This window comes from Scyliorhinus canicula, chromosome 2, assembly GCF_902713615.1.
Source record: "Scyliorhinus canicula chromosome 2, sScyCan1.1, whole genome shotgun sequence".
Classification (NCBI taxonomy): domain Eukaryota; kingdom Metazoa; phylum Chordata; class Chondrichthyes; order Carcharhiniformes; family Scyliorhinidae; genus Scyliorhinus; species Scyliorhinus canicula.
In genome coordinates, this window is record NC_052147.1 from 210,189,747 (window position 1) to 210,217,349 (window position 27,603).

The 27,603-nt window shown below is 45.9% G+C and overlaps 1 protein-coding gene across 6 annotated transcripts in view; it reads right to left on the bottom strand.

Annotated features, from left to right (window-relative positions):
- Positions 1-27,603, bottom strand: part of LOC119961928 (serine/threonine-protein kinase tousled-like 1) — a 252,762-nt gene that overhangs the window by 71,488 nt on the left and 153,671 nt on the right. For all 6 annotated transcript variants that reach the window (XM_038789486.1, XM_038789485.1, XM_038789488.1 and 3 more), the window contains 4 exons: positions 18,599-18,735; positions 14,220-14,408; positions 7,242-7,308; positions 3,194-3,291 (listed from right to left, as the gene is read on the bottom strand). In XM_038789486.1, the coding sequence (XP_038645414.1) occupies positions 3,194-3,291; positions 7,242-7,308; positions 14,220-14,408; positions 18,599-18,735 (491 nt within the window). The remainder of the gene's footprint in view (positions 1-3,193; positions 3,292-7,241; positions 7,309-14,219; positions 14,409-18,598; positions 18,736-27,603) is intronic.

Consider the following 27,603-nt stretch of genomic DNA (forward strand, 5'->3'; position numbering starts at 1 on the left):
GCTATCTCTTGTCTTTTTAGAACATTCCATATGTGTATTTGCACTCAATGTAAAATACCTTCTCCCCCTCTCACTCGTGGCCAGCTGCTGTTTGTTCTTAAAGTTACTATTTTTTGTTGCAGTTTTGTTTGTTCTAATATTCTCTCTCCTTTCAGTTCGACAAAGGGTGAATGACTCAAAAATGTTAACTATGTTTCTCTCCTGATAGATAGATGCTGGCAGATCTACTGAGATTTTCCAGCGTCCTCTGTTATTGTTTCAGACACCAGCATTTTTCTTTTTTTACTATTTAGGAGCTCTTTCCCCTAATCACCTGCAGCCATGCGATTTTGCAGCTCACCGCCTCCTCCTTAAAGATGTACAAAATAAAACTGTTGGTACAGCTCGCTCCTGTTCCCACGAGTCTCATTGTTTTTTTTAACTATTCTTTCATCCCCTTTTCCAGTGCCTACATATCAACATTCATAACTCTTCTGCTGCCCTTTTCCAATTTCAGTTTGTGTGTTCCCAGTTATTTCCTTTTAACATGATGCATCACTTTGTCTCCAACTCTTACTAGCGTAGTCTGTGAACACTGTTTCTATGTTGAACAACGACGCAGCCAGCCCCCATTCAGCATCACCCTATTCAGTTTGGTTAAATTTATTCTCACCCTGAGAAATTTCCTTTAACCTCACTTATCTCCTCCAAATAAAAGTGGGAATCCCTGGATACAGCTATATATGGCTTTTTGCAAATTATATGGGCACTGTGTTCCAATCTTACCAAGGTTCCTGCCCTGACTTTATTGGTTATACCAGTGACTGTTAATGCTGCTTTGTGCTCTGAATTTGATTTGAATTTCATTGTTTAGGTTTACAATTGTCAATTATCTGTCACCACAACAGCCTTCTTCGAGGCAATGTCCAAAGTGGTGGGGATGAGGGTGGAGCCATGCCCGAAAGTGGTAGTCTTCGGGGTTTCAGACCAGATCAGAATAGCCAGATCTATTCCTGAGGAAGAGGGCAGACGCCCTCGCCTTTGCCTCCCTGATTGCCCGCTGTAGAATCCTGTTCGGCTGGCAGTCAGCAGCACCACCCAAAGCTGCAGACTGGCTGTCCGACCTCTCGTAATCTCTCCAAATAGAGAAAATCAAATTCGCCTTCCGAGGGTCCGACGACAGCTTCCACAGAACGTGGGAGCCATTCACCCAATTGTTCCGGGACCTGTTTGTGGCCAACGAACAAGAAGAAGAATAGCCAGGTAGCCAAGAATCAGGGGAAAGTAGCTAAAGCAAGAGAGGGAGAGATAGACCGGGAGATTGGGGGGAGAGGGGGGGGGGGGGGGGGAGAAGAGCGAGAGAGAGAACAGGGAACAAGGGAGGAGAACCAGGGAGGTGGGGGGGGGGGGAAAGGAGGCAGGGAAATAACAGCCGGAAGGAGGGCACGGGATACGATAACAAACTTGGCATCTACAGGAACAGAGAACAAGAAGAATACAGGCGAAAGCCGGGAGAAACGGCTGAAGCGGAGCTGAACGCGAGGCGACAACGGCAGCGAGATCCGTCTGGGAGAAGCAAGCGACAACACCAACACCAAACCCATTTGAGTATTGCCCACTGTAATTGTTTCTCCAGCACCCAAATGTATATTTACCTCCCCACTCTCCACCCCCCTCCCCCCACAAAGAGTCACCTACTTATAAATAACTGTTAGTTGTACAGAGTTGCTGCTGTTGAGCTGGTGCACAATACCCTACCAGTTATTCTATTTTATTTTAATTTTATTTATTATTATTTTTTGGGTATCTTTGGGTGTGCCCTTCCCTTCTATAGATTTCTTATTCTGTGTACATAATGGTAAATATACTTTGTTCAAAAACCCAATAAAAACATTTATTTAAAAAATTATCTGTCACCACTGGGTGGAGTATCTCTTAACTTTACCTGAGGTTCTTCTTGATCTCTTTTCCTGGCAATGGTTATTCCATAAACTTTAGAAACCCACACTTCTGCAACTACTGAATCATGCATCTTTCCAGACTGCCTCTATCTACTTTTCACCATTTACCCATGCTATTATATGCACCCTGGTAACTCCAGTATTGATATTACATACAGCTTTTGAAATATCAGTTGTGAGTGGATAAGATCTGAAAAACACTGCCTGAGGTTATGGTGGAGTTTCAATGATGGTTTTTAAAAGAAAATTGGAGAGTTATCTGAAGAGAAATAATTTGCAGGACTCTAAGGAAAGGGTGGCTGAGTGAGACTAGCTAAGGTCTCCCTTCATATAGGTCACTTGACAGAGTCCACCTAATTTTCCATCTCTGCTGTCATATCTTCCCATACTATGACATGATATTCTTTGTTCTTTGTGCTCCCCTTCTGCCCATTAAATTAATGTTTCAAAAGATGGGAGCATTTTCCCTTGAACTGCATGCAACTAAACAAAATTTTAGCTTTGATTTTCTTTCAGAATAGTCTGGTTCTACTTCATGACCGGAACACAATCTACCTGACCATTACCAAGAATATGTGGCACTGCCAGAAGGGCTATCTTTCAAATGAAACATCAAACCCAGATCAAATATCTGCAACCTTAAGGTGGATATATATCGATGATCCTGTCATACTATTTTAAGAACAAAGAAGGTCTCCCAGTGCCAACTTTAATTCATCAACCAACATCACCACTAAATTAAAAAAAAAATTGTTTATGTGATGTGGCCTTCGCTGGCTGGGTCAGCATTTATTGCCCATCCCTGGGGGCATTTAAAGTCAACCACATTGCTGTGGATCTGGAGTTGCGTGTAGGCCAGGCAGGTAAGGACGGCAGATTTCCCTAAAGGATGTAAGTGAACTAATGGCTTTTTACGACAATCAATAATGGTTTTATGGTCATCATTAGGCTTGTAATTCCAGATTTATTTTTAAATTGAATTCAAATTTCACCATCTGCTGTGGTGGGATTCGAACCTGGATCATCAGAGCATTAGTGAGTCTCTAGATTACTAGTCCAACAACAATACTACTACTCCACTGCCTCCCTTATTTTACTGCTTTGTACAAATGTTCTAATTTTATAACAACGATTACACTTCAAAAATACACTTCAAAAATACTTAATTGACTGACGTGCTTTAGAATGCAGAGGTTGTGAAAGGTACAATTTAAACACAAAAAAATAAAATGATTTAATATCCGTTAACCTACTGTGAACTGTCTTCGTTATTTATTCTTTTAAGTTCACGTATATGCAGATTTCGGACTCTCTCCAGGCGTTCAAGCTCTGCTTGAATTTCAGCTTCTTCCTGTTTATTCCAAAGAGAAATAAATTTGAACATTGTAGGTTTGTGAGTAGTTGAAAAATCAGCTTTTTTTGAGGATATTAAATTTCCCAATTCATCCAGATTATGTACCTAGAAGAACAATTAACTAGCATCATGAACTAAATTCCAGCACAACTGGTACCAATCTGAGCCAAGACCCCATCATCATTTATATAGCTACCCACATTAGTGATCTGGACATAGGTGAGGGAACTAGAGTGCAATTTTCTTACAATATGAAAATTGAGGGACATGGAAAATTGTGAAAAGCTACAGGAATATGTAGACTACAAAGATGGACAGCTAGTTACTAGATACAGTTCAAAAGTTGAGAGACATAAGGCAATATATGTTTTGGTGGTCAAAATAGGAAATGTACATCTTAAATGGAGTAGAGGCACGCAAGTCATAAAGGTTGTATTAAAATTGATATGGTCAGAAAACAGGCAAATGTAATCTTTGGTTTTGAATCTAGGGGCAAAGGAAAAAATAGCTACATGACAATGCTCAAATTGTATAACGCTTCAGCTAGGCAGGAGTTGGGTGTTCTGTGAACAATTTTAGACATAAAAACAATGGGAATGGTGCAGCATAGACTCATTAGGATAAGTCAAGAAGTGAAGGATTAGTTATGAGAGACGTCGTCCTGTAAGACAGATGATTGAAAAATTATGGGATAAATGTCTCCAAGATTATGAAATGTTGTACAAGGTGGTTAATAACAAGATGACTTCTATTGGATGGAAAGGCAGTAATGTGGGCACATATTTAAGTATTTAAGATAATCACAAAATAATTAGAGGTGAAGTTCTGAAAGTCTTAATATCAATTCTCTGCCACAATTCACAGCTGTAGCAAAGTCAATAAATATCTGAAAAAAATTGCATAGCCATTTGAAAATAAATAAATAAAATGAATGCAAGGATGCAATCTAGGACTACACCAGATAGCTCATGTGGAGAAAACATACCAACACCTGATGGACCAAATGACTTATTTCTTTTCTATAACATGATCAGAAAAAGGCCCACATCTCTATATCAAGCTTCTAATAATAAAAACTGCTTAAAAAAAAAATTCTAAATTGAACTAATTTCCATTGGTTGAGATGAAAACATTGACGCAAATGTTCATGAAAATGATTTTTATGTATTACAAGTATATTCCTTTAACTCAGATGTTGTAAACTTCTAGTTTTCTTAAACTAGAAAAGGATGCCCGAATTATAAATAACGATTCTACAGGGAAAAAAAGCACATGATCAAATAAACATACCGTAAAAAAATAATCATTAGATTGAAGAAATTATTTGCAAAATCAAGACAAAACAGTCTTTTGAACGCAACAGAAGATCAAAGAGAATGTTTTGGGAATCTAAAGTAAAATGGAGGAATGAAAGGGAACATGTGACCCGTTTTGCATTCTGCCCAACAAGCCTAGTTAAATGCTAAAACAAAGGGGGAAAAGTGCAAGCTATTCACACTTGCAGACAATGACAAGAGCATTTGTGCTGACTGTGGGGAGACGATTATCTCCAACCAGGGCTGGTTTAGCACAGGGCTAAATCACTGGCTTTGAAAGCAGACCAAGGCAGGCCAGCAGCACGGTTCAATTCCTGTACCAGCCTCCGCGAACAGGCACCGGAATGTGGCGACTAGGAGCTTTTCACAGTAACTTCATTTGAAGCCGATTTGTGACAATAAGCAATTTTTATTTTTCATTTCAAATACAGACGTGTTAGGAATGTCAGGCTTTATTAACATATATTCTTTAAACTATCTATTTAATCCCAAACTGCAATGAGATTTGGGTTCTAGAGGTCAAATCAGTCTGTAAGAATCCGAGGAAAGAAAGTAGGAGATTGAGGGAGCTGGTGCTATACCTGATGCAGAGAAAATATTAATCTTTCAGTTCACCATGCAGAACCTTGTGGGACTTGCACTCAGATTAAAAAGACTGAACTCATGAGGATTTAAAGGAAGCAAGATTTTTGTCTAGAGGAATCTGCCATGTAATGCTCACAGCAAAAGTCAGGTCTTGGATTAGATATTACCTGGCTGGGAAAGGAAAAAGAAGCCAGGCCATTAGGAGCTGAGAATAGCTTTGGAATGGTTCTGGGAGAATGAGGTGTCTTCTTAAGGGGCAGTGTCAATAAAGGATGACTGCTGTGGGAGTTTCGGTCGTTTTTAAAGTTAAAATGGGGAAACCTATCTGTAATTTAGAGTACAAGTTGTCCACAAGAATAGTGTTCAATCAATGTTGCTTTTAATTTATTACAGTAAAAGTCTTCAAACTTAAAATCGTGAATGATCCTTCCAGTCATTGGAATTTAATATATATATATTTTTAAATAGTTCAGTCTCTATGGGGATTGCAAGAAAATATTGTCTTCGTGCAGCAAATTATAGTAAAGGAAAACACTATTGACATTTTAGCATAATTTGTTTCACATACTACTCTGTAATCAATAATAAACGCAATTAGCAAGTGAGAAAACAATGCCAGTTGTGGCCCAGTAGGTATCATTTTGTGTGCCGTTTTGGTCGCCTTATCAGTGTAAGGATGTTCTTGCTCTAGAGTGCAGCCAAGGATTACAAGACTGATTCTTGGAATGGCAGGACAGATGTGAGGAGAGATTGAGTTGGTTAGGATTGTATTCACTCAAGTTCGGAAGAATGAGGGGGGAATCTCATAGAAACCTATAAAATTCTAACAGGACTAGACAGGGTAGATGCAAGAAGTATGTTCCCGATGGTGTGCCTGTCCAGAACCAGGGGTCACAGTCTGAGGATACAGAGTAGACCATTTAGGACAGAGATGAGGAGAAATTTCTTCACCCAGACTGGTGAGCCCATGGAATTCATTACCACAGAAAGCAATTGAGGCTAAAACATTATAGGTTTTCAAGAAGCAGTTAGATATAGCACTTGAGGCGAAAGGAATCAAAGGATATTTGGGGGAGGGGGGGAGATGGGAGAAGAGAAAGCAGGATTGGGCTATTGAGTTGATGATCAGCCATGATCATAATGAATGGTGGAGCAGGCTCAAAGGGCCAAATGACCATTTCCTGTTCCTATTTACTATGTTCCGATACTCGCCTCAAGTCAGATCATGAGTTCAAGTCAAGAGAATTAAGCCCATAATCCAGACACCTGGGAAGTACTGAGGGAGTTTGCACGGTCGGTGGTCATGTCTTCAGATGAAACTTTGAACTGATGCTCATCTGCCCTCTCAGGTGGACATACGAGATCCAATATTAATCCCTCAACCAACATCACAAACAGATTGTTTCATTGCTGCCTTTGGGATTTTGCTAAACACAAATTAGTTGCTGCATTTCCCACATGAAAATTGTAACAATATTTCAAAGTACTTAATTGTCTGTAAAGCTCTTTGCAACAAGGGCAACATGGTAGCACAGTGGTTAGCACAGGGTCTAGCTTCACGGCTCCAGGGTTCCAGGTTTGATTCCCGGCTTGGGTCACTGTCTGTGCGGAGTCTGCACACTCTCCCCGTGTCTGCGTGGGTTTCTTCCAGGTGCTACGGTTTCCTCCCACAGTCCAAAGATGCGCAGGTTAGGTGGATTGGCTGTGCTAAATTGCCCTTAGGTGTCCAAAAAAAGGTTAGGTGAGGTTGCAGGGATAGGGTGGAGGGGTAGGGCTAGGGTGGAGGTATGGCTTAGGTAGGGTGCTCTTCCTGAGGGCCGGTGCAGACTCTATGGGCCAAATGGCCTCTTTCTGCGCTGTAAATTCTATGAACGTCACATGGTGAATGGCTCGAAAAATAGAGTGACAGAATAATTTTGATGGCCATATAAAATTAATAGTTTTTGGGTTAAATCTTTTGTAACCTGCCCACTTAAACATACAATCTCATGGTTGTGACGTCTCCCCTTCAATCCCTCTACTTAAAACTTAACAAAATGAACAGACCTTCTTAAGATGTCCTAATCTAAGTTTGAAGATCTCTTCCTGTTCATGGTACTCTGCTATTGTCAACCTAGTTAAGACAGGAACATCAAAAAAAAAACAGAAGTATTACCATTTAGATTACAAAATTGACTAGATGCTGCTGCAGGAAGTAAAATTCAAAGTTTATTGTACATCCAAAATAACACAGGCATACCTAGATTCTAACATCTCCAACCCTTTTGTGTCAAGTGAATTCTCAAAAGAGTTGAGGATTACTAGTTGCAGATTACTGCAGATGCAATCTGTCTTGTAGCTGCAGAACAATGCTTCTGCACAAGACCAAATAATTTAATGCTCTATTTCTGTGGGACAATACAGTATGTGATTAGCATAGAATATTTCCTGTTAGCACATAAGTATCAGAAATGCTATACCTCAAGATTCAAGTTGCACTTTTGTTTGGAAAATGTAGCTCATTGCATTTCCACAGGACTTCAAAATATTGAGCATAGCCTGCTTCAGTTTTATTAATCTATCCTTTAATCTCAGCCTCTTAACAACTTTGCATTCTTGTCTGGATAAGTCTACTTAAGTTACTGATAAATAACATGCAAACTCCTTTCCTTATATCTTGCAATGTCAACCAATTCCAACAAATTAAATGAACCACTTTAAATAAAGGCAACAATCCTGAAACATTGACTTTCTATCAACAGTCCCTGGTATTTATTCATCTCTTATTCGACTGGCATATAAGATAGTGCACAGAAAAACTTGATTTCCTAAACCAAATTCAGCTTTAATTCAACTGAGGGCAAACTGTGGCATTGGTTTTAAGATGGCAAGGACATTGCAATCAATGGTATAAATTAGGTAAAATAATAGGAGCAGGCCTTTAAAGTATTTCAACTTGAATCAGAAGAAACTGTTCCAGGCAGTCCTTGCAAGTGGAGACCAGAGTTTTGATTCTGAATGGAGTTCATCCAGCAGGAAACTTGCATCTGCATGGTGCACGTGAGCCCAGCACCCGCACAACTTCATCATACGAGTTGTCAGAGCTCAGTAAGCAATTATTTTAAGATAAAACAGTCATTTCAAATTAATAGAAGTTATTTTCTGGCAAATGCGCATTTAACTTGTAGGCCCTACTGTAGCAGACCAATTTTGACATAACTGTTAAATAGATATTAAATTGTTGGTGTAAATTGTTACCATTGAGTATTTGACTAGGGATAACAACGAAACTGCTCACATACAGCAAGGTGAAACAAACTACATTCCAGATTGCTCCTGTTTCATCAGATGCCCAAGGATGCAAAATGGAAGTTTCGTTAGTTTGTAAAAATCTTGTGAGTAATTGTGCATTGTTAAAAGCTTCAGGTTTATTGAATTAAAGTCATTACTTAGGATACATTGCTAACATTTAAGAGCATGAAAGAGAATAATAATCTACTTAGATCATGAAATGTACCAGTACATGCAGGGCTGACACAAACCTTTCCTTTGGTGATCACTTATGAGTATGATGACCACCTAAGAAACTCTATTTTACTGGTCATGGGTTCTGTGGGCCCTTGCACGGCTGGTTGATGAGCCCGAATCTTGGATCACACACTTGGTAGGCGTGTCCAGGAGGGGAGATTGGTTCTTGGACTCTAGATCGTTGGCATTCCTTTCTCAGGCTCCTTTTGCAGGCCTCCCCTTGCCATCATGTATCCTCGAAGAACTGTGCACCTTCCATCAAGAGATTTTTCCAAGTGGGTGTCTTCTGAGCAAGTGTCTCCCAGGCATTGATGTCTATGTTACATTTCTTGAGGTAAGCCTTCAGGGCGTCTTTGAAGTGCTTCATTTGTCCTCCCCATCTTCAGAAGCTTTCCTTGAACTGGGTAAAAATGATTTGCTTTAGTAGTTGGGACTCTGACATCCTAACCACGTCCGGCCCAGCAGAGTTGATTTCGGATGATCACGGCCTCGATGAGGATGATCTTGGCTCCTTCAAGGATACTGATGTTAGTACACCTGTCTTTCAAACTGATGCTGGGAATCTGTCTCAGACAGAGTTGATGGTACTTTTCCAGGGCCTTGAGGTGGCATCTAATAATAATCTTTATTATTGTCACAAGTAGGCTTACATTAACACGGCAATGATGTTACTGTGAAAAACCCCTAGTCCCCACACTCCGGCACCTGTTCGGGTACACAGAGGGAGAATTCAGAATGTCCAATTCACCTAACAGCAAGTCTTTCGGGACTTGTGGGAGTAAACTGGAGGACCCGGAGAAAACTCAAGCAGATATGGGGAGAAAGTGCAGACCCCGCACAGACAGTGAACCAAGTGGGAATCGAACCTGGGACGCTCTATAGTCCAAGTTTATGAACCATATAAAAGTTGGGAGGATGACTGCCATGTACACGAGGATCTTGGTGTCAGCAAGAATGTCACGGTCGTCAAAGACTCTTGTCCTTAGGCTTCAGGACATGGATTGGATACGATGTTGGATCTCCACATCAATATCAGCCTTGGATGAGAAGTGGCTCCCCAGATATGGGAAATGTTCCACACTTGGTAAGGTTTCTCTGTTGAATTTGCCCGTACTTGCCCTGGGGCAGGTTGGTAAAGGTCTTCTTGAGGTTGTGGCGGAGACTTATTTTTTGTTATGCTTCCACGAAGATGTCAAGCATGGCTTTGAGATTCTCTTCTGAGAGAATGGAGATGGTGATGTAATCCATACATGGAAATTCCAAGTCTTTGACAGGGTCTCCCATAGGTGTGGTGCACAGAAATGCTCACAGTACTCCAAGTAAGGTCTAACCAGGGTTTTGTCTAGCTGCAGCATAACTTCTATGCCTTTATGCTCCAATCTTCCAGATATAAAGGCTAACATTCCATTAGCCTTTTTGATTATTTTCTGCAATTGTTTGTGACATTTTAAGGATCTATATGCCTGAACCCTCTCTTTGGACATCCATTGCACCCAACCTCTTTCCATTTATAAAGTACTCTGCTCTATGTTTTGTGGTCCAAAATGGGTAACCTCACACTTGCTTACATTGAATTCCGTCTGCCACAATTTTGCCCATTCACCTAGTCTGTCAATATCGCCTTGTAATTTTATGCTATCATCTAGACTGTCTACAATGTCATCTAACTTTGTATCAACAACAAATTTGGATATTCATCTTTCTATGCCATCATCCAAGTCATTAATGAATAACAGATACCTATGGGTGTACCAGATGAAATTAAAAGTATTGTTATATATTTGGAGCTGCTGTGTTGGTGATAGTTACTTTAAGAGTCTAATAACATGATAGTTTGCGATGCCATCAGCTCCTTCCCAGACTTTGCCTAGATTAAGCCTTTGTACAATTAACAGCTCTTCAATAAACTTGTGTTGTTATTTGCATTCATATGCTTCAACTTCCATGCTCTTTTGTTCGGAGAGTCCAGAACATAACATGATAAAAATACTGGTAATGAGGAATGAATAAATTATTTTCAAGTAAAGAAAATGATCAGTTTTGATGTTAAGGCAGAATCAATAGGTCAGCCAATTGCACCTGGCATCAGACTGGCAAGGCTGTGGGGCAGGAAAATTAAAACCGGCCCCCAGGAGTTCAGGCTGCACAGCTCACCACGTGCGCATTTAGACTAAGGCACAGAGGTAGAGTGAAGCAGAGAGATTTTCACATTGCTTTACCTCCAAGATGAGTTGCTGCAATTGGCTTATATTACAATATAAACTAGATCATTTATATTAAGGAAAGCTCCTGAAGGGATGTTGAGTGCAGATCCAACTGTCATTGTAAAATGGCCAGACACTTTGACACCGTTGGCCCATTCAAGGAAGAATCCTAAAATTGGAAGTCCTATGCCAACAGATGTCACCTTGAGGACCTACACCGAGGAAACCGTGCCTCTAAGATGATACATCACGTTAAAGTAGAGTTAACTGGGCAAAGTGCGGATGTTTCCAGCTCTCTTTGGCCGCTCTTGGCTAGAGAAGATAAAGTTGAACTGGAGTGCTGTGAACAGGTTAGCTGGTTCTAAGACAGATCTACAGAGCATCTTAGAGAAGTGCAGTAGTGTATTTGAGGACATACTTAGGTCCATGAAAGGAGTACAGGTGCACTTCGGATCTAACAAAACAGCCAGTCCAAGAGTCTCAAGGCTAGAACAGTACTCTCCGCCATATGTCCAATCTGAACTCAAGAGACTTGTGGATACAGAGTCTTAGAACCCATCAGCACTAGAAACTGGGAAACCCCTACTGTACCTGTAAAAAAAAAAACAGGACAGGACTACGTGCATTGGCGGAGATTTCAAAACAACCATCATTCCCGTTTTATGGGCAGATCAACACCCACCAACGTTAATTGAGGATTTGTTCACCGGCCTAAGAGGAGGACAAAGTTCAGCAAGATTGATGTATCGCAGGCATACCTGCAAATGAATCTCAACACCTGCTCACCATTATAACACATAATGGCCTATTCCGCCAGAAGAGATTACCTTCTGGTATAACGTCGGCACCGCTTTGTTTCAACGGTCCATGGACCAGATCTTAAGTGGTTTGAAGAGGGTACAATGCTATTTTGACAACATAGTGATAACTGGTACTAACAGAGCGGAAACTTAAGTAACCTAGAAGCCACATCAAAACACCTTTAGATGCATGCGTGTCAGGATAGATAAGTGCAACTTCTTTCTAATGTCAAGACAATATTTAGGCCGTGATTGATAGCAAGGATTTACACAAGGCATCTAAGAAGATGGAGGCTTTCATGGAGGCCCCACAACCAGCAAACATAACACTTAAGATCATTCCTAGGGTTAATTAACTATTATGGGAAATTTGTTTAGAATCTAGCAACCCTGCTTAAACTATTACATAATTTGTTGTGCATAAAACAAGCATGGCAATGGACTCCAGAGTGTGAAAAAGCATATCAGTCAGTTAAAGAGACACTGAAGAAGTCAGTGTTGGTACATTTCAACCCAAAGTTACCACTACAACTTGCCGGTGATGCCTCGCCATACAGAGTTGGGACTGTGGTGTCACATACTATTTTCATGGTAAGAAAGACTAATAGCTTTTGCATTTCATACCACAACAAGTGCTGAATCAAATTACACCCAGTTGGAGAAAGAGGCACTTATTTTGATTTTGTGTGAGGAAATTTCATCACTACGTCTACACAGTCACCACTTCACATTGCTGACGGACCATAGGCACTTAACTATTTTTGGAGCACACAAAGGAATTCCTTCATTGGTAGCAAGCAGACTTCAACGATGGTCTTTAATATTATCTGCACATTACTACGAGATCAAATACCGTCAGAGAGACCTGCTAATTCTGATGCATTGTCATGTTTGCCTTTGCCTGCTAATCAGGCACCAACTAGTGGTGAAAATATCTTGTATTTTTCGCAGATAGAATATGGCCTCGAGTCTGCAGCTCAGGTCCAACAACAGACCAAAAATGATCCTGTGATGGGGAAGGTACTAGAAATGGTATTAAAAGGGGGGATAGCAGGAACGCATTCCGAATTAAAGCCATTCCAGAAAGCTTGGACAGTACAGGGCAGATACTATGGGGAGGGGGGGAATAATTGCTCCAAACTTGCAAAGAGTATTGGAACAATTGCATGAAGGACACCCAGCATCCAGGTATAGTTCGAATGAAGGAACTTGCGAGGGGTTACTTCTGGTGGCCAGGAATCGACACCCGGAAAAGGCAGCACTTTGCCAGTCAATTGTCCCCACTGCATCCCGGGGAGTGGCCTAAAATGCCATGACAACAACTGCTGAACAAACCATCGAAAAGCTGACTGAGATTTTCGGCAGATTTAAGAAACCGTAACAAATCGTGAGCGATAACGGTCCACAATTCATGGCTCAGGAGTTTGAGGACAACCTAAAGATGACTGGTATCCAACACATGCACCACCTTCCCACTCATCCATGGTTTAGCTGAAAGGTTTGTCCAGTCCTTTAAACATGCACTGAAAGCCTCCAAGGACCAAGGTTCATTAAATCACCATAAAAATAGTTTCATGGTGACGTATCCCAACACCATACATGCGATGATTCAGAGTTACCCAGCTTTACTATGCTGAAGAGGAAACGGAGAACTACGTCTGATCCAATTTTACCGCAAGAAACATCCGAGATAGTAGAACACAATCAGGAGTCACAAATGTTGAGGTAATTCCAAAAGACACATGTTTCAACAAGGATAGCAGTTTTGGTGTGTGGATATGCCACCAGCAAGAAGTAGATCTCTGCAACTGTACGGTTCAAACTGGCCCTGTCCCCCATACAGTAAAAACTGAAGCTGAGCTAGTGTGGAGGCGACATGCAGATCAATTGTTAGCTACATGCGTCAAATGTGCCAGTATTGTGCATGTCACAACTACTTCAGGATGAACCGCCGTTCATATGACCAGATTATGTGACTGCGACCTCTGGCCAATCAGCCAAAACAGAGATTGCCGAAGAACCCCTTGCTGCTACTAGTTTTCCTCCTGCAAGAGAGAATGTAATACCTTCCAGGATAGAGACATCTCTGAAGACTATCTCTAAGAGAGCAGGCAGTGTAGAATAGATACCCAACAGATCATCTTTTCTCTTAACTGTATTATTACCATGTATGATTCATTGCCTACCCTTATATATGTGTTTTGATGACTATGTAAAAAGACTATTGTTAATTGTTGCAATGGGACCTTAAGAGGTAAAGGGGGAAGGATGTGATAGTTTGTGACATCATCAGCTGCTTCACAGGCTTTGCCTCAGTCGAGATCAAGCCTGTGTACAGTTAACAGCTCTTCAATAAACCTGTGTCGTTGTTTACATTCAACCCCACATGCTTCAACTTCATGTTCTTTTGTCCTCAAATCCAGAATATCAGTATTTTTTATTGGGCAAGACTCGCTGCATAATCTGTATAATGTAATAAGACATTTCATAATAAAAAATGAAAATAAACTTACAACTGTGGAAGGTTTGGCCTAACAAAAGGATCATTTTCTGCACCATTGACAGCCTTTGTTTTGCGTTGTTTTAGCTCAGAGTTTGCTGCTGGGGTCTGCAAACCTTGAGTTGGAGGAGGCTTTCTCTTTGCCAGCAACTTCCTTTGTCTTTCTATTTCTTCCCTCTGTTGATTTATCCATTCCTGTTGTCTATTCAAAAAGTAGACATCAAGATAAACTGAGTACATTTAAGGAATAAAAAGAATCTCCTCTGGTGCAGCTCACTCGTGAGCCAAAAGATGTTTTCTATTTGCAAGATTTTCTGCCTGGTGGTAGAGCTGGAAGGGTGGGAAGTCTTCAATGAAGTTTGAAACAGTTGTGGGATAAATAAAGAGCACGAGGAAAGGAAATTATAGAGCAACCACTAGTTAAGGGTGGTGAAGAAGTTATATATGGCTGGGTGGCCGATTGTAGGAAGAGAGCGTGGGGGGGGGGAAAGAGAGCGCGGGGGGGGGGGAAAGAGAGCGCGGGGGGGGGAAAGAGAGCGCGGGGGGGGGGAAAGAGCGCGGGGGGGGGGGGAAAGAGCGCGGGGGGGGGGGAAGAGAGCGCGGGGGGGGGGGAAAGAGCGCGGGGGGGGGGGAAAGAGAGCGCGGGGGGGGGGAAAGAGAGCGCGGGGGGGGGGAAGAGAGCGCGGGGGGGGGGAAGAGAGCGCGGGGGGGGGGAGGAAAAGAGAGCGCGGGGGGGGGGAAAGAGAGCGCCTGGGGGGGGGGGGGGATGGAAAGACGAGCGGCGGGGGGGGGGGAATAGACTGAGCCGGGGGGGGGAGGAAGAGAGCGCGGGGGGGGGGGGAAGAGATCGCGGGGGGGGAAAGATGAGCGCGGGGGGGGGAAGAAAGACAGCGCGGGGGGGCAGAAAGACAGCGCGGGGGGGCAGAAAGACAGCGCGGGGGGGCAGAAAGACAGCGCGGGGGGGGGAAAGACAGCGCGGGGGGGGGAAAGAGAGCGCGGGGGGGGGGAGGAAAAGAGAGCGCGGGGGGGGGAAAGAGAGCGCGGGGGGGGGGAAGGGGGGGGAAGAGAGCGCGGGGGGGGAAAGAGAGAGGGGGGGGGGGGGAAAGAGAGCGCGGGGGGGGGGAAAGAGAGCGCGGGATGGGGAAAGAGAGCGCGGAGGGCGAAAGAGAGCGGGGATGGGGAAAGAGAGCGGGGATGGGGGAAAGAGAGCGCGGGGGGGGGAAAGAGAGCGCGGGATGGGGAAGAGAGCGCGCGGGATGGGAAAGAGAGCGCGGGATGGGGAAAGAGAGCGCGGGATGGGGAAAAGAGAGCGGGGGGGGAAAGAGAGCGCGGGATGGGGAAGAGAGCGCGGGATGGGGGAAAGAGAGGCGGGATGGGGGAAAGAGAGCGCGGGATGGGGAAAGAGAGCGCGGGGGGGAAAGGAGCGCGGGATGGGGAAAGAGAGCGCGGGATGGGGAAAGAGAGCGGGGATGGGGAAAGAGAGCGCGGGATGGGAAAGAGAGCGCGGGATGGGGAAAGAGAGCGCGGGATGGGGGAAAGAGAGCGCGGGATGGGGAAAGAGAGCGCGGGATGGGGAAAGAGAGCGCGGGATGGGGAAAGAGAGCGCGGGATGGGGAAAGAGAGCGCGGGATGGGGAAAGAGAGCGCGGGATGGGGAAAGAGAGCGCGGGATGGGGAAAGAGAGCGCGGGATGGGAAAGAGAGCGCGGGATGGGGGGGAAAGAGAGCGCGGGATGGGGGGAAAGAGAGCGCGGGGTGGGGAAAGAGAGCGGGATGGGGAAAGAGAGCGCGGGATGGGGAAAGAGAGCGCTGGGAGAGGAAGAGAGGCGGGGATGGGGAAAGAGAGCGGGATGGGGAAAGAGAGCGCGGGGGAAGAGAGCGCGCGGGATGGGGAAAGAGAGCGGGATGGGGAAGAGAGCGCGGGATGGGGAAAGAGAGCGCGGGATGGGGAAAGAGAGCGCGGGATGGGGAAAGAGAGCGCGGGATGGGGAAGAGAGCGCGGGATGGGGAAAGAGCGCGCGGGATGGGGAAAGAGAGCGCGGGGATGGGGAGGAAAGAGAGCGCGGGATGGGGAAAGAGAGCGCGGGATGGGGGAGAGAGAGAGAGCGGGAGGGAGGGAAAGAGAGCGCGGGATGGGGAAAGAAGAGCGCGGGAGGGGAAAGAGAGCGCGGGATGGGGAAGAGCGCGCGGGATGGGGAAAGAGAGCGCGGGATGGGAAAGAGAGCGCGGGATGGGGAAAGAGGAGCGCGGGATGGGGAAAGAGAGCGCGGGATGGGGAAAGAGAGCGGGATGGGGAAAAGAGAGCGCGGGATGGGGAAAGAGAGCGGGGATGGGGAAAGAGACGCGGGATGGGGGAAAAGAGAGCGCGGGATGGGGAAAGAGAGCGGGGATGGGGAAAGAGAGCGCGGGATGGGGAAAGAGAATGAGAGCCGGGATGGGGAAAGAGAGCGCGGGATGGGGAAAGAGAGCGCGGATGGGAAAGAGAGCGCGGGATGGGGAAAGAGAGCGGGATGGGGAAAAGAGCGCGGGATGGGGAAAAGAGAGCGCGGGTGGGAAAGAGAGCGCGGGATGGGGAAGAGAGCGCGGGATGGGGAAAGGAGAGCGCGGGATGGGGAAAGAGAGCGCGGATGGGGAAAGAGAGCGCGGGATGGGGAAAGAGAGCGCGGGATGGGGAAAGAGAGCGCGGGATGGGGAAGAGGAGCGCGGGATGGGGAAAGAGAGCGCGGGATGGGGAAAGAGAGCGCAGGGATGGGGAAAGAGAGCGCGGGATGGGGAAAGAGAGCGCGGGATGGGGACAGAGAGCGCGGGATGGGGAAAGAGAGCGCGGGATGGGGAAAGAGAGCGCGGGTGGGGAAAGGAGCGCGGGATGGGGAAAAGAGAGCGCGTGGATGGGGAAGAGAGGCGGGATGGGAAAGAGAGCGCGGGATGGGGAAAGAGAGCGCGGGATGGGGAAAGAGAGCGCGGGATGGGGAAAGAGAGCGCGGGATGGGGAAAGAGAGCGCGGGATGGGGAAAGAGAGCGCGGGATGGGGAAAGAGAGCGCGGGATGGGGAGAAGAAAAGAGAGCGCGGGAGGGGGAAAGAGAAAGAGAGCGCGGGAGGGGAAAGAGAGCGCGGGATGGGGAAAGAGAGCGCGGGATGGGGAAAGAGAGCGCGGGATGGGGAAAGAGAGCGCGGGATGGGGAAAGAGAGCGCGGGATGGGGAAGAGATGCGCGGGATGGGGAAAGAGAGCGCTGGGATGGGGAAGAGAGCGTGGGGATGGGGAAAGAGATGCGGTGATGGGGAAAGAGAGCGGGGATGGGGAAAGAGAGCGTGGGATGGGGAAAAGAGAGCGTGGGAGCCCACTGGGTGGGATGGGGAAAGAGAGCGTGGGATGGGGAAAGAGAGCGTGGGATGGGAAAGAGAGCGATGGGATGGGGAAAGAGAGCGTGGGATTGGGGAAAGAGAGCGTGGGATTGGGGACAAGAGAGCGTGGGATGGGGCAAGACGAGCGTGGGATGGGGAAAGAGGAGCGTGGATTGGGAAAGAGAGCGTGGGAGGGGAAAGAGAGCGTGGGATGGGGAAAGAGAGCGTGGGCTGGGAAAGAGAGCGTGGGATGGGGAAAGAGAGCGTGGGATGGGGAAAGAGAGCGTGGGATGGGGAAAGAAGAGCGTGGGATGGGGAAAGAGAGCGTGGGATGGGGAAGAGAGCGTGGGATGGGGAAAGAGAGCGTGGGATGGGGAAAGAGAGCGTGGGATGGGGAAAGAGAGCGTGGGATGGGGAAAGAGAGCGTGGGATGGGGAAAGAGAGCGTGGGATGGGGAAAGAGAGCGTGGGATGGGGAAAGAGAGCGTGGGATGGGGAAAGAGAGCGTGGGATGGGGAAAGAGAGCGTGGGATGGGGAAAGAGAGCGTGGGATGGGGAAAGAGAGCGTGGGATGGGGAAAGAGAGCGTGGGATGGGGAAAGAGAGCGTGGGATGGGGAAAGAGAGCGTGGGATGGGGAAAGAGAGCGTGGGATGGGGAAAGAGAGCGTGGGATGGGGAAAGAGAGCGTGGGATGGGGAAAGAGAGCGTGGGATGGGGAAAGAGAGCGTGGGATGGGGAAAGAGAGCGTGGGATGGGGAAAGAGAGCGCGGGATGGGGAAAGAGAGCGTGGGATGGGGAAAGAGAGCGTGGGATGGGGAAAGAGAGCGTGGGATGGGGAAAGAGAGCGTGGGATGGGGAAAGAGAGCGTGGGATGGGGAAAGAGAGCGTGGGATGGGGAAAGAGAGCGTGGGATGGGGAAAGAGAGCGTGGGATGGGGAAAGAGAGTATGGGTGGGTGACTGTGCGGAGAGGGGGGGTGGGCAGGGAAGAGAGCACTTGGGGGCGTGCGGGGGCAGAAAGTCCTTGAGGGGGAGATTGCCATTTACACTTACTTTACAAGATTCTGAAATGCATAGCCATCGGTCCATTGCTCAGTGAACGAAGCACCATGTCGCACTGTGGTGAAATGCCCCAGCCGTAGTCGGTCCTGCATGCTCTTCTCTCTGCTAGATTGCTTCTCTTGCTTACTCTAAACCACAAGAATTTATTTTAACAGCTGATAATTCTGCTTTCAGAAAATTGTAATTTCAATTCATTTAATCTGAATCATCTTTCATCTGCTGCTTCTTGAAGGTCGCTCGAATTACATAACTGAGTTAAAAGTGCTGTGCAGTGCCAATGCATCTGTAATGTGAATGCCTGTGTAAGCAGGCTAAGTTATTTCTTTCTTTTTAAACAGACAGGGCAAAATCACCCTCAGCTGTGGGAGCCGAGTAGTTAATTCGCCCACTCATTTAATTTGTTTATTGTAGTCCCACTCCAGTTTTATATAAATTCAAAATCTTCAGTGCAGCCAAGGGTAAAGAGGGGGGTCACCAAGGAGAAGAGTGTCAGCTTGGAGTTTGGAGAAGTGACGGATGGGACTTGTTTGTTTCCTGTTACTTTTTCTATCTTTCTCACCCTTCAGGATGTTACCTTACAACAGGGAAAGGAGTTAGCTGTTTGGTGCAAATCTATTAAGTGGATAAGTTCCATTCTATCCCTGGGGTTTAAAACAGTGCATAACCTGTTCAGTTAATAAAATATATAACAAGCACCGTAAATATGTAAATAATTAAATTAGATAATTATTTAAAATACATTAAGGATGAATAGACATAGACATAGAACATTACAGCGCATTACAGGCCCTTCGGCCCACGATGTTGCACCGTCCTGTGAAACCCCTCTAAAGTCCCTCTACACTATTCCTTTATCGTCCATATGCCTATCCAATGACCATTTGAATGCGTTTAGTGTTGGCGAGTCCACTACTGTTGCAGGCAGGGCATTCCACGCCCTTACTACTCTCTGAGTAAAGAACCTACCTCTGACATCTGTCCTATATCTATCTCCCCTCAATTTAAAGCTATGTCCCCTCGTGCTGGACATCACCATCCGAGGAAAAAGGCTCTCACTGTCCACCCTATCTAATCCTCTGATCATCTTGTATGCCTCAATTAAGTCACCTCTTAACCTTCTTCTCTCTAACGAAAACAGCCTCAGGTCCTTCAGCCTGTCCTCAGACGATCTTCCCTCCATACCAGGCAACATTCTTGTAAATCTCCTCTGTACCCTTTCCAATGCTTCCACATCCTTCCTATAATGTAGCGACCAGAATGGCACACAATACTCCAAATGCGGCCGCACCAGAGTTTTGTACAACTGCAACATGACCTCATGGCTCCGAAACGCAATTCCTTTACCAATAAAAGCTAATACACCGTACGCCTTCTTAACAACCCTCTCAACCTGGGTGGCAACTTTCAGGGATCTATGGACATGGACACCGAGATCTCTCAGCTCGTCCACACTACCAAGACTCTTACCATTAGCCCAGTACTCTGCCTTTTTGTTATTCCTTCCAAAATGAATCACCTCACACTTTTCTGCATTAAACTCCATTTGCCACCTGTCAGCCCAGCTCTGCAGCTGACGGCGGATGGCAGGACAAGTGATGGGTCAAGGCTGCAGCATGAGAGAGTTTGCCCTGGATAACATTGCGATCCAGGGCAAACCCGTCTGCAGAAGTGGCTGCACCTTGAGGGACTTCCGCTCAGTCACTGAGCTGAAGGCCGAGGTGCGGACACTGTGCATTAAACAACAGAATCTCCAAAGTTAAAATCTCTGTGCTATTACCTGAGCCGCTTGCAAATTGGCATAGGGTACATAAGAGAGATGAATACGTGGCTCACAGACTGATGTGGAAGCAGGTTTTGGTACCAATACTGGGGAAAGTGGAGGCTGTACCATTGGGAATGCCTATACTTGAACCGTGTTGGGACCAGTGTTCTTGCAAACCACATAACTAGGGAAGTAGTGAAGGATTTAAACAAAATAAGGAGCGGTAATTGTTCTGGAGAGGGGTTATCAAGGCTTACAAAGCAAAAGAATATGGTGGCAAGTTCAAGTTGAGCATTAAATAGCCTAATTAATTGCAAGACACAACAGAAAGCCAACAAACAAGGCTGGAATGGAATTTCTTTTACATTTCATTTCAGAGATTAAGGATTGAAGAACACTTTTGCAACTCTTAAAGTTGATTGAGTAACTTGAAAGATTTCTCCGTGTTCACATTGTATTCAGGTACACATAAGAACTAGGAGCAGGAGTAGGTTTCGAGCCTGCTCTGCCATTCAATGAGATCATGGATGATCTTTTGTGGACTCAGCTCCACTTTCCCGCAAGAACACCATAACCCATTATTCTTCATAAAACTATCCATCTTTATCTTGAAAACATTTAATGAAGGACCTCAACTGCTTCACTGAGTAGGAATTCCATAGATTCAGAACATAAGAACTAGGAGCAGGAGTAGGCCATCTGGCACCTCGAGCCTGCTCCGCCATTCAATGAGATCATGGCTGATCTTTTGTGGACTCAGCTCCACTTTCCGGCCCGAACACCATACCCCTTAATCCCTTTTTTCTTCAAAAAACTATCTATCTTTACCTTAAAAACATTTAATGAAGGAGCCTCAACAGCTTCACTGGGCAAGGAATTCCATAGATTCACAACCCTTTGGGTGAAGAAGTTCCTCCTAAACTCAGTCCTAAATCTACTTCCCCTTATTTTGAGGCTATGCCCCCCAGTTCTGCTTTCACCCACCAGTGGAAACAACCTGCCCGCATCTATCCTATCTATTCCCTTCATAATTTTAAATGTTTCTATAAGATCCCCCCTCATCCTTCTAAATTCCAACGAGTACAGTCCCAGTCTACTCAACCTCTCCTCGTAATCCAACCCCTTCAGCTCTGGGATTAACCTCGTGAATCTCCTCTGCACACCCTCCAGTGCCAGTATGTCCTTTCTCAAGTAAGGAGACCAAAACTGAACACAATACTCCATGTGTGGCCTCACTAACACCTTATACAATTGCAGCATAACCTCCCTAGTCTTAAACTCCATCCCTCTAGCAATGAAGGACAAAATTCCATTTGCCTTCTTAATCACCTGTTGCACCTGTAAACCAACTTTCTGTGACTCATGCACTAGCACATCCAGGTCTCTCTGCACAGCAACATGCTTTAATATTTTATTGTTTAACTAATAATCCCGTTTGCTGTTATTCCTACCAAAATGGATAACCTAACATTTGTCAACATTGTATTCCATCTGCCAGACCCAAGCCCATTCACTTAACCTATCCAAATCCCTCTGCAGACTTCCAGTATCCTCTGCACTTTTCGCTTTACCACTCATCTTAGTGTCATCTGCAAACTTGGACACATTGCCCTTGGTCCCCAACTCCAAATCATCTATGTAGATTGTGAACAATTGTGGGCCCAACACGGATCCCTGAGGGACACCACTATCTACTGATCGCCAACCAGAGAAGCACCCATTAATCCCCACTCTTTGCTTTCTATTAATTAACCACTTTTAATTCACCCTTTGGGTGAAGTAGTTCCTCCTGAGCTCAGTCCTAAATCTACTTCCCCTTATTTTGAGGCTATGCCCCCGGTTCTGCTTTCACCCGCCAGTGGAACCAACTTGCCCGCATCTATCCGATCTATTCCCTTCATAATTTTATATGTTTCTACAAGATTCCCCCCCGGCATACTTCTAAATTCCGAGTACAGTCCCAGTCTACTCAACCTCTCCTCGTAATCCAACACCCTCAACTCTGGGATTACCCTAGTGAATCTCCTCTACACACCCTCCAACACCAGTATGTCCTTTCTCAGGTAAGGAGACCAAAACTGAACACATGAGTAAACATGTAGTATGTAATTGAAAGAATGACATTGAAAATTTTATGACCAAGCGAGGAGGAGTGAACTGTCCTTTTCGGCGGGAATTCAGCTGTTGGAGTGGGCGGAGCTACAGTGTCGAGCGGGGAGTATGTAAACTAGCTGCTTCGCGGCTTAAACAGCGGCCACAGAGTCTTTGGGGCTAAATTTGAAGAGTGACATCCAGCAAAGCAGTGACCTGATTGGTTGGTAAGGAAAGTGCTCCAGTTAGCAGTAGCTGGGAGAAATTTAACTCTTCATGTGTTGGTAAGTATTGTGATTGGCAAGTAAAATCTTTATTCCTTTCACTTATTCATTATTTGATATTATATTTGTAATCAGTTAAGATAAAGTAAAAACGGCAGGAGATCCCAGACCTGTGTTATGCTCCTGGTGCTCAATGTGGGAGTTCAGGGACGCGGCCGATGCCCCTGACTCCTTCATGTGCAGGAAGTGTGTCCATCTGCAGCTCCTGTTAGACCGCATGACGGCTCTGGAGCTGCGGATGGACTCACTTTGGAGCATCCGCGATGCTGAGGAGGTCGTGGATAGCACATTCAGTGAGTTGGTCACACCGCAGATTAGGATTGGTGAGGGAGATAGGGAATGGGTGACCAAAAGGCAGAGAAAGAGCAGGAAGGCAGTGCAGGTGTCCCCTGCGGTCATCTCCCTCCAAAACAGGTATACCGTTTTGGATACTGTTGGGGGAGATGACTCACCAGGGAAGGCAGTAGTAGTCAGGCTCATGGCACCGTGGCTGGCTCTGTTGCACAGAAGGGCAGGAAAAATACTGGCAGGGCTGTAGTCAAAGGGGATTCAATCGTAAGGGGAGTAGACTGGCGTTTCTGCGGTCGACAACGAGACTCCCGAATGGTATGTTGCCTCCCGGGTGCACGGGTCAGGGATGTCTCAGATCGGCTGCAGGACATACTGAAGGGGGAGGGTGAACAGACAGTTGTCGTGGTGCATATAGGCACCAACAATATAGGTAAAAAACAGGATGAGGTCCTACAATCAGAATTTAGGGAGTTAGGAGATAAGTTAAAAAGTAGGACCTCAAAGGTAGTAATCTCAGGTTTGCTACCAGTGCCATGAGACAGTCAGAGTAGAAATTCAAGAATAGTCAGAATGAATACGTGGCTTGAGAGATGGTGCAGGAGGGAGGGGGTTCAGATTTTTGGGACATTGGAACCGGTTCTGGGGGTGGTGGGACCATTACAAATCAGATGGTCTACACCTGGGCAGGACTGGAACCAATGTCCTAGGGGGTGCTTTTGCTAACACTGTTGGGGAGGTTTTAAACTAATGTGGCAGGGGGATGAGAACCAGATTAGGAAGTTAGAGGTCAGTAAAGAGGCAGCAACTAAAGCCAGCAAGGTACTAGATAATAAACTCATTGTGACTAAGGGGAAGAGTAGACAGGGAAGAGATGATGAACGCAAAGGGAGAGGTGGTCTGAGGTGCATTTGTTTTAATGCGAGAAGTGTAGCAGGTAAGGCAGATGAACTTAGGGCTTGGATTAGTACCTGGGAATATGATGTTATTGGTATTACTGAGACTTGGTTGAGGGAAGGGCAAGATTGGCAAATAAATATCCCAGGGTATAGATGCTTCAGGAGGGATAGAGAGGGAGGTAAAAGGGGTGGAGGAGTTGCATTACTGGTCAGAGATGATATCACAGCTGTGATTAAGGAGGGCACTATGGAGGATTCGAGCACTGAGGCAATATGGGTAGAGCTAAGAAATAGGAAGGGCGCAGTAATATTGTTCGGACTTTACTACAGGCTTCTCAAAAGCGAGTGTGAAGTAGAGGTACAAATATGTCGACAGATTATAGAAAATGTAGGAGCAATAGGGTGGTCGTGATGGGAGATTTTAACTTCCTGGACATTGAATGGGACTCATGTAACGTTGGAGGCATAGATGGAGCAGAATTTGTAAAGAGCATCCAGGAGAGTTTTTTAGAGCACTATGTAAATAGTCCAACTCAGGAAGGGGCCATACTGGACCTGGTATTGGGGAATGATCCCGGCCAGGTGGTTGAAATTTCAGTCGGTGATTACTTTGGGAATAGCGATCACAATTCCGTAAGTTTTAGAATACTCATGGACAAAGATGAGAGTGGTCCTAAAGGAAGAGTGCTAAATTGGGGAAAGGCCAAGTATAACAAAATTCGGCAGGAGCTAGGGAATGTGGATTGAGAGCAGCTGTTCAAGGGTAAATCCACATTTGAAATGTGGGAGTCTTTTAAAGGAAAGGTTAATTAGAGTGCAGGACAGACATGTTCCTGTGAAAATTAGGGATAGAAATGGAAAGATTAGGGAACCATGGATGACGGGTGGAATTGTGAGACTAGCCAAGATGAAAAAGGAAGCATACATAAGATCTAGGCGACTTAAAACTGATGAAGCTTTGGAGGAATATCGGGAAAGTAGGACAAATCTCAAACGCGCAATAAAGAGGGCTAAAAGGGGTCATGAAATATCTTTGGCTAACAGGGTTAGGGAAAATCCCAAAGCCTTTTATTCGTATATAAGGAGCAAGAGGGTAACTAGAGAAAGGATTGGCCCACTCAAAAGACAAAAGAGGGAATTTATGCGTGGAGTCAGAGGAAATGGGTGAGATTCTTAATGAGTACTTTGCATCGGTATTCACCAAGGAGAGGGACATGACGGATGTTGAGGTTAGGGACGGATGTTTAAATACTCTAGGTCAAGTCGGCGTAAGGAAGGGGGAAGTTTTGGGTATTCTAAAAGGCATTAAGGTGGACTAGTCCCCAAGTCCAGATGGGATCTATCCCAGGTTACTGAGGGAAGCGAGGGACGAAATAGCTGGGGCCTTAACCGATATTTTTGCAGCATCCTTGAGCACGGGTGAGGTCCCGGAGGACTGGAGAATTGCTCATGTTGTCCCTTTGTTTAAGAAGGGTAGCAGGGATAATCCAGGGAATTATAGACCTGTGAGCTTGACGTCAGTGGTAGGCAAACTGTTGGAGAAGATACTGAGGGATAGGATCTATTTACATTTGGAAGAAAATAGACTTATCAGTGATAAGCAGCATGGTTTTGTGCAGGGAAGGTCATGTCTTACAAACTTAACAGAATTCTTTGAGGAAGTGACAAAGTTAATTGATGAGGGAAGGACTGTAGATGTCATATACATGGACATCAGTAAGGCGTTTGATAAAGTTTCCCATGGCAGGTTGATGGAAAAAGTGAAGTTGTATGGTGTTCAGGGTCTACTAGCTAGATTGATAAAGAACTGGTTGGGTAACAGGAGACAGAGTAGTGGTGGAAGGGAGTGTCTCAAAATGGAGAAGGGTGACAAGTGGTGTTTCACAGGGATCCGTGCTTGGACCACTGTTGTTTGTGATATACATAAATGATCTGGACGAAGGTATAGGTGGTCTGATTAGCAAGTTTGCAGATGATACCAAGATTGGTGGAGTTGCAGATAGCGAGGGGGACTGTCAGAGAATACAGCAAAATATAGATAGATTGGAGAGTTGGGCAGAGAAATGGCAGGTGGAGTTCAATCCAGGCAAATGCGAGGTGATGCATTTTGGAAGATCCAATTCAAGAGTAGACTATACGGTCAATGGAAGAGTCCTGGGGAAAATTGATGTACAGAGTGATCTGGCAGTTCAGGTCCATTGTACCCTGAAGGTGGCAACGCAGGTAGATAGAGTGGTCAAGAAGGCATACAGCATGCTTGCCTTCATCGGACGGGGTACTGATTACAAAAGTCGGCAGGTCATGTTACAGTTGTATAGGACTTTGGTTCGGCCACATTTGGAATACTGCAGTTCTGGTCACCACATTACCAGAAGGATGTGGATGCTTTAGAGAGGGTGCAGAGGAGGTTTACCAGGATGCTTCCTGGTATGGAGGGTGCTAGCTATGAAGAAAGTTTGAGTAGGATTGTTTTTGTTGGAATGACGGAGGTCGAGGGGGGAACCTGATTGAGGTCTACAAAATTATGAGAGGTATGGACAGGGTGGATAGCAACAAGCTTTTTCCAAGAGTGGGGGTGTCAATTACAAGGAGTCATGATTTCAAGGTGAGAGGGGAAAAGTTTAAGGGAGATGTGTGCGGAAAGTTTTTTAAGCAGAGGGTGGTGGGTACCTGGAACACTTTGCCAGCGGAGGTGGTAGAGGCGGGCACGAAAGCATCATTTAAGATGCAGCTAGACAGGTATATGAATGGGCGGGGAACAGAGGGAAGATGATCCTTGGAAAATAGGCGACAGGTTTAGATAAAGGATCTGGATTGACGCAGGCTGGGAGGGCCGAAGGGCCTGTTCCTGTGCTGTAAATTTTCTTTGTTCTTTGTGAGTCATATTTAGTCGGTATATTTACTTGTATCTAAAAATGGTCCCTTGTTCAGTGTGTTTTTCATTAGCCAGTTAAAGAGCCCCTCCTGGACTTCCGGTGAGCGGTCGCATGAAAGATGGCTCTCGTTGTGAAACCTTGGTTAAGGCCCTTTAGCCCCAACAAATGAGCACCAAAAGAACAAAAAACTATCCAAATCACTCCACCACCCCCCCCACCGGCCCCAATCAATCACAATGTCGCCCAAAACACCGAGGAACCAGCAATCCAGCCGAGAAACATCCAGAGGAGGAGGAGGAGAGGGAAACCTTAGCCTCGGAGAGGGGAGCCGGCATGGCGGCAAGGAACCAAGGACGGACGGTCCCACAGACGTCCCAGCACAGACCCAGGCGTTGATGGAGAAAATGATGGATTTAGTCACCTCTCAGTTCCAGGTGCTTAGCGAGCCGATGAAGGAAGACCTCATGGCAGCTGTGGGGGCGACAGTTTAAGCTGTGACAACCCTCATGAAGGAGGTTGTGAGCAAATGGAGTGGTGGCTTGAGGCCCAAGAAGCAATGACATGGGACCTCGAGAAAGCCACCATGGACCAGGGAGATCGGATCACAGCCCCCGAAGCCCAGGCAGCGAGGTTGGTAAAGACACACAGAACGGGTTGAAGGAACCAATCGATGGCCAGGAGAAACAACCACATCGGCAAAACCTGAGGATTATGGGGCTGCCAGAAGTCACGGAGGGCAGGAACCCCACAGTGTTTGTGGCAGTGATGCTCGGAATCCTGGTCAGTAAGGAGGGCT